The sequence below is a fragment of the Pollicipes pollicipes genome, unplaced genomic scaffold (genome assembly GCF_011947565.3).
Source record: "Pollicipes pollicipes isolate AB1234 unplaced genomic scaffold, Ppol_2.1 Scaffold_4960;HRSCAF=5859_pilon_pilon_pilon, whole genome shotgun sequence".
Lineage (NCBI taxonomy): Eukaryota > Metazoa > Arthropoda > Thecostraca > Pollicipedomorpha > Pollicipedidae > Pollicipes > Pollicipes pollicipes.
In genome coordinates, this window is record NW_023596595.1 from 14,570 (window position 1) to 22,157 (window position 7,588).

At 57.7% G+C, this 7,588-nt stretch overlaps 1 protein-coding gene across 1 annotated transcript; it reads right to left on the reverse strand.

Moving 5' to 3' along the window:
• Positions 1-3,053: 3,053 nt before the first annotated feature.
• Positions 3,054-5,602, reverse strand: LOC119101923 (acetylcholinesterase-like; the record flags this gene model as incomplete). Its single annotated transcript, XM_037225325.1, is given in 4 exon segments — positions 3,054-3,066; positions 3,267-3,371; positions 4,068-4,699; positions 4,701-5,602. Coding segments are annotated over 4 exon segments (1,652 nt in total), but the record flags the coding sequence as incomplete, so codon positions are not given.
• Positions 5,603-7,588: the final 1,986 nt, after the last annotated feature.

Genomic DNA, 7,588 nt, shown 5'->3' on the forward strand with positions numbered 1-7,588 from the left:
CCGTTTTGTGTGGAGTGGCCAGCAGCGGTGTGACTCCGAATACAATACCGCTGTCAATGTTTTGGCACAGCGTTACATTCCTTTCTTTCCTTGTAGCCTCAAAGTTTTTGTAGCGTACCTCGCGAACCTGACTATGCCAGAATCTGCTGTGGCCCGTCGTCATCTCTAGTGAACTAAAGGTACCACTTTTGGGCTTTTTTAACTCAAGCGTTGGTGGCTTGTGGGCTTAAAAGTGACACTACTACTGGTATGAATATCGTCAGCGCCAATGAACAGTTGTGATTGGCACAGCGAGTGGCCAAATCTCTCCCCCCCCCCCTCACGCGCACACACAGTGAGAAAGTCGCTTTTTCTGCCAGCAGCTCGCGTCCGACTACGTCTGTGGTATTACCACACGCTTCAGGCAAAGACTGCGAGAAGCGCAAACATATTTGCCGTGAAGCAGTTTCTCATAAGTGGAAAAAAGCAAGAAACAAAAATGAGCCGACAGCTATTTTCTATTGTCGCATAGTTGTATAAATCCATAAGGTGGGAGTTTATTTGCTTTTGATTAATAAAATATTAGGGCTAGGATGTTCGTAGTGAGTGCTTTTCATGCTTGTGACGATTCTACTGGATTCCATTATGGTCGTTTTAATTTTAAAAATCGCTGCAACCGCAAGCGAGATCGAATAGATCGCACAGAGTACGAGAGATATGCGGCAAATCTTGCTGATGTGGCCCACCTACAACGGAGTGGCTGCATCGTCGACAAGTTGAAGAGAATGTACTCGCACTCACAAACGCCATTCGTTCGTGCCGTGATTTCAGAGAACTGTTGTGGGTTAAGCAGCCGCGTGATGAAAATAATCGACCTTCAGTTTGCCAGAAAGTACAGGTTAAACAAATTGATGAGGCGAGCTCTGCTAATGCCGACAAAACTCAACGTCTCGAGCCTGTATTTATAGTCATGGGTTACCAAGGTTCACTGGAAAAAGCATGATTTAAGGCAGCCACTGCCTTGAAAGATATATCAAAATAATCAATAATCTGAACTCCACTATCATACTGTCTGGCACACGGTGCCGCGCGGTGGTCCGCATAAAACACATATGGCCAAGCCGATTCAGATCAGTTCAGTGTATGTTAGTGGAAAACGCCACAAAAAGCAGGAGATGGACAGATTCTGCCCCCCCCCCCCCCCGCCGTTCCCAGTGCGGGCTGTTGTGACTCAGTCTTTCAGAGCGAGCTGCAATATTGTTCCTTCGAGCGCATCAAGCTGTGCAAAACCCGCTTTAAGTGACTCGCTGGCGGTCTCCACGAAGCCCTGCAGATAAGCCATTGGCTAGGTGCAGGCGGGTGAGGCAGATAATCGGCAAAAAAGCTGGTATCGGCAGTCACAGGGATCACTCGAACGGACCAATGAACTGTCAGCATCCCGGCTGCGATCTTGATAAGCGGGTTTCAAATTAGCTCGCAGCAAACAACGAGCAGCCAGACCACGCATGCGCCGATGAAACGGAGCGCATGACGATTGGTTCACTACCAGACACGTGACACGTTCGTCCTCCGTGCACATATGCATCATTGTTCCTAAAATATTGGCTGCTCCCATGGCGAGTTACTAATGTGTTTGAAGAGAACTTGAGCTTGATAGTTGAGAACTTGAGAACTCGATAGTTGCCGTGGCCAAATAGCTTTTCTCGTGGAGCCACCAATAATCCCGTATTAAAATGTGGTGCTCTCATTGTGCTCGACTGCCTCCAGCCCAATGTTTGACTCGCGAGGGCTGTTTGTGAGCATTAGTATTGGTGCCGCCTCAATGGTAAGCACCACACATTTCGAATTGTCTATGACGTCACCCCATGTATTGTCGCGTCATAATGCACATCACGTTGAATACGTCACATATTTCCAAAGCCAGTACCTGAGTGTGTTTTGAGCCAACATGTGTGCGCTAGCATGTCATCTGCACTACTTCGGTGCAGAGGACAGGTGAGCCCTCCGTCCGTCCCCGTGATCGTGCAAGGTGGCCATGCGAACGGCTAGGTCAGTCCGATCTGCGCCCATTGAGACTTGGCAATGGGACGATCGTGTCCGGCGGGGACAAACTATAGATCGCGGGCTCATGGGTGGTACGAACACAGAGAACACAGACCCAATGCCAGTCCGGCTACGGAGAACACATATCCAGAGAGAGTTCAACGACACAACCATGATCTTGTGCGCGGAGGCCGACCATGCCCGGCCGCTCCAGCGGGACACCGCCGCTAGCTGCATTGCCGCTGCTGGGCTCATCCTAGGGGGTGAGGACACCGATGAGGGTCAGATGTCAGCTCCACCGTCGCCCCTACAGACCGGTGAGGATCAGACGTCGGCTCCACCGCCACTCCAGGGACCGGTGAGGGTCAGACATCGGCTACACCACCGCCCCAGGGACCTGTGAGGGTCAGACGTCGGCTACACCGCCGCCCCAGGGACCAGTGAGGATCAGACGTCGGCTACACCACCGTCCCAGGGACCTGTGAGGGTCAGACGTCGGCTACACCGTCGCCCTACAGACCGGTGAGAATCAGACGTCGGCTCCATCACCACCCCAGGGACCGGTGAGGGTCAGACGTCGGCTACACCACCGCCCCAGGGACCTGTGAGGGTCAGACGTCGGCTACACCACCACCCCAGGGACCGGTGAGGGTCAGACGTCGGCTACACCGCCGCCCCAGGGACCTGTGAGGGTCAGACGTCGGCTACACCGTCGCCCTACAGACCGGTGAGAATCAGACGTCGGCTCCATCACCACCCCAGGGACCGGTGAGGGTCAGACGTCGGCTACACCTCCACCCCAGGGACCTGTGAGGGTCAGACGTCGGCTACACCGCCACCCCAGGGACCGGTGAGGGTCAGACGTCGGCTACACCACCGTCCCAGGGACGGTGAGGGTCAGACGTCGGCTACACCGCCGCCCCAGGGACCTGTGAGGGTCAGACGTCGGCTACACCGTCGCCCTACAGACCGGTGAGAATCAGACGTCGGCTCCATCACCACCCCAGGGACCAGTGAGGGTCAGACGTCGGCTACACCGCCGCCCTACGGACCAGTGGGGGACAGACGTCAGCTACACCGTCGCCCTGGTGACCCGAGCCACCACACCAGACGACCAGACCGAGCCACCAGAGCCACCAGACCGCTACGCGCTTAGACCGAAGGCCGTGCTGTTGAGTGGCGGCACGAGGTTGGACCACAGCGCGCACTGGCGGGCCCGCAGGCCGCGGCCGGTGGCGCGCGTGTTGGCCGCCAGCACCAGGTACCGCTGGCCGCTCGGCTCGTACAGGGGCCAGTCGGCCGAGGCGCCTCCGTCCAGGGCGCATTGGTCACCTGACTGGTTCGGGTCCCTGCCGGCGGAGTGGGTAAGAGGGCGGGTGAGAGTGCGCTCCGGCTCAGGGGAGAGGTGAGAGGGGTCGACAGGGAGTGGTGCGGCAGCTGCAGATCCGCATGGTGCGCGCTACTGAATGCATCCAAACAGGGGCGCTCACAATGGGGAGGCATGTCGGATGGCGGCTTAACTCCTCTTTTATTATTTTTTTACCTTAGATGGACCCTGATGGAAAGCCGAGATCTGCGCGGTGCGTTAGCACCCAGTTTCGGGCCCTTGAAGGAAATTCCTGGTTCACCCCTGCATTCAAGGGATCATTGCAACACTACAAAAGCTGCAGGCCGCTAACTCAGCGCGGGGAACCTAAGGACCTGCACGCGCATTGCACCACTTCATCGTGACCAGAGTCAGCTTGTGCGATGGGAACCTTGGGCGGTCGAAAACTGGAGCTTGTGTGTCGACAGAGGCAGCACTGCAGGGCGCTGGACAAGTGCATTAGTCCCCAAGCGTTTCGACTAAGCGATTTGATATCACAAAACACGGCAAGCTTCATGCGTGTGACGAACTAATTTCGCAGGCATTGTCCTGGTCAAGCGTATCAGTAGACCACCACAGGCAATGGAGCGCCTCCAACGCATCGTTGTTATTGAGTTTTAAGGGCGCGACAGCCGCCTGGGTTGCTTGCACACACCACCAGCACGTCCCAGTTCCTCACCCGGTCTTGGCGAAGTTAGTCCAGTAACCGATCATCCTTTTGGACAGCGTGACCTCCTCGCGGCTGAAGCTCCCGCCGGCGCGAAGCGGCAAGCCGAACACGTACGCCACCTCGTCTCCGTGCAGCACGCCCGTCCACTGGGGCCAGAGCGAGCCGGGCGCGCGCTGGCGCAGCTGATAGACGAACACGGCGCCGCCCTCGCGCGCGTACGCCGCCGCGAAATCGTTGACGCCGCAGGCGAACTGGCGGTCGCCGACTAGCTTGTCGAGGCCGTCGCGGAGTGTGGCCGGCGCGTACGGCCGCGTCCAGTCGGTGTACTCGTGGCTGACGGCGAGCCGCGCCGGCTCGGAGAGCCGCGGCAGCAGGGCGGCCACGTGCCGCGTGAAGTCGGCCCGGCTCGGGCTCGGCACCACCGTCAGGTTGGCGTACTCGGCGAGGTAGTACAGCAGAAAGTAGTTGCCCTCCTCGGCGACGCTGCCGGCCAGGAGCTCGGCGCGCTTGAAGCGGCCGGCGGCGAGCGCCTCGGCCGGGTCCTCGGGGAGAAACTCGCCGTCCACCACCGGCACGAACGGGAACTCGCAGATGCCGGTGGTGAAGAACTCGGCGTTCACCAGGCGCCTCGGCACTCGTCTGGCGGAGGCAGGCGAGCGCGCGCGCCGCCGGCGCACGCGGACAGTCGACCTCCTCGGCCAGCCGTAGCGCGCGGCGGCGCGCCTCCTCCGCGCTCAACACCGCCCACGGGTTGGTGGCCGAGCCCGACTGCAGCACGGCGCGCCGGAAGAGCGGCGCCGACAGCGGCGACAGCAGGTGCATGCTGACGCTGACCGCGCCGGCCGAGTTGCCGAAGAGCGTGACACGCTCCGGGTCGCCGCCGAAGCGGGCGATGTTGCGCTGCACCCAGCGCAACGCCAGCACCTGGTCCAGCAGGCCGACGTTGCCCGGCGCCGCGTCCAGCTGCAGGAAGCCGAGCGAAGCGACGCGGTACTGGATCGCCACGACGATGACGCCGCCCTCCGCCGCCAGCACGCTTGGCTCGTAGACGTCCAGCGTGGCCGTGCCGCTGTAGAAGCCGCCGCCGTAGATCCAGACGAGCACAGGTGCCGGCCGCGAAGGCCGCGGTCTTGGCCGCGTCACGCTCAGGTACAGGCAATCCTCGCTGCGCGGTGTGTTGGCGTTCCACATGGTGGCGCCGTCGAAGTCGCCGAAGAACTCGTCGAGCACCTGCCAGCAGGAGTTGGGCTGGCGCTGCGCCGGCCGTACGCCCTCCCACGACGCGGCCGGCACCGGCGGCCGGAAACGCAGCGGCCCGACTGGCGGCTGCGCGAATGGCACGCCCAGCCATGCGTCCACCAGGCGGCCGGAGCCGGCCGTCAGCGTCACGCCCTCCAGCAGGCCCTCGTGCGTCTCCACCAGCAGGTCGTCGCCCGGCTCGAGCTCCGCGTCGGTGCCGTACGGGTTCGAGTCGCCGCCGCCCTCGTATTCGGCGGCGGCCGCCGCCCACGACGCCAGCGCGAGTAGACACAGACGCAGCAGAGCTGAAAGTGGAAAATATCTGGGAAATATCTGGGAAATATCCGGGAAATATCGCCTCCAGACGTCTGGACGATCCCAGCACGTGAGGACACGGATGGAGCTGATCTGGAGATAGGGACGGCATGGGTTTTAACGTCTGGACATACAGCGTACACGGAATAGAGGTACGGAAGTCGACCAGACACACACATTGGAATGGCCAGGGGGTCGCATTAGTGGCATTCCGCGACCCTGTAAAAACCAACAATTATAACGATGACAGTGTTTGTGGTGTTGAAGGCTAGTGCTGAGTTATAGTCTCAAATCACTCGCCCATTCTTTCCTCTGATATTCAAGAAAGCAATACGCTATTATTCACAGCTCCTCAAGTTACAAAAGAAATTAGGCATCATCTGACATAACAAAAGCTACCACTGTCTTAGGGACCCACCATTTTATAAAGCTCCACGTGTGATAGGTCTATAGCATGCACTCTTCAGAACCAAGCTCTTAGAAGATGACGCATTTGTTACATAATGAAAAAGTGAGAGCTGGAAAATGATAAAAATATCGAAAAACAAAACACGCAAAGGCATAAACATGTTTTCGACTTATCAAAGCCACGATACGTACTAACAATAAAACCAGCGAACAACACCAATTTTACGGCGTAACGTCGGTCCCGTAACGTCGGTTGTTATCAACTCCTTTGATAACATTCTGCAGTGCACACGATGAGACACGGACAGTGTCGGGCGGGAGAGAGGGCTGGGCAGCAGCCGCTCAGAAAGGAGACCAATGGAAGAGTGGGTCGTAGATTTTGATATCGGATTTCAAGGTTCTTGACCACCGCCTATTTCCCAGGCGAATTTCCTATTCCCAAACGACACCACCAGCTGTGCTGTTGTCACACGCCTGGCTGCTGCCGTCAGGCACACATACACAGGCACCATGCCAGCGCTTGGCAAGAAGTTGAGTAAGCCCGAGGTGCATTTGAGTAGACTCGAGGGTTCTGGTGGCATCGTATACCGGCAGCTACAGCTTGAACCCGAGCCGGTGCTACTGCTGGTGGCAAAACTGGTAATGCTGACACTTTGTCAGCGTGGTGTGACACGACATGACAATGTGACAATGTGATGTGACAAGGTGACACGGAAAGCTGCCACATTCGACGCATGGGCCGAACGCATCGAAAGCCGGCACTGGCGCTGGTACCAACGGGAGCTCTCCGTTTCCAGGTGGGCCGGCACGTCCACCCATGCATCTAGAGTTCTAGACTGATGCTGGTGCCAGTGCCGCAATGACGTCCTGAACAATTTGACTCTTACAGAGCGAACGATGTGACAGCGCGAGCCTGGAAAAAGCCTCCGCTCGACGGACATGACAGGAGTAGTCCGATTTATCCGGCAACTCATGCGATTCACTCGATTAATAGTCAACGGCTGGCCCTCTACAATGGCCATTGATGTGGTCGTGACTGCGCTCATGTAATGCCAGGCACTGGAGCGAATGTTTTGGTGAAAGGAGCAGGGCCATTATCGTTCCCGCAACCTGTGATTGAGCGCACCCCGTCCTACTCGGGCCCCGTGTTTTGAAAGCGCGCGACGAACCCGCCCCTGTCGACACGCGTGACGGCTTCACCTCAAAGCGACGCAGTGGCGGCGAACGGGGATCGGATAAAAACACGAAATACAGCCGCGCCCCTCAGCTCACGTGACCTAGAGCGCTCGGGCGTGCCGAAAAACACAGATGTAGTAAAACACGAATGACCGTGTGGCACGGCGGTAAGGACAGGAAAAATCGCAGTGGCTTTGCACCGGTGTGGCAAGAAAGTTGCAATTATCTCATTTTGCGACGCAGTAAATTCATAAGTGCAACGAAAACGGCGTCTTGTCGTTTCCGGTTTTAGCTATGATTTTACATTGCCTTTTATCGTTCTACCATAATTGAGCGTCGTCCGCCGTGCATCATGCCAGTTGCCAGTTTCAGAGAATTGTGGGTTATCTGGC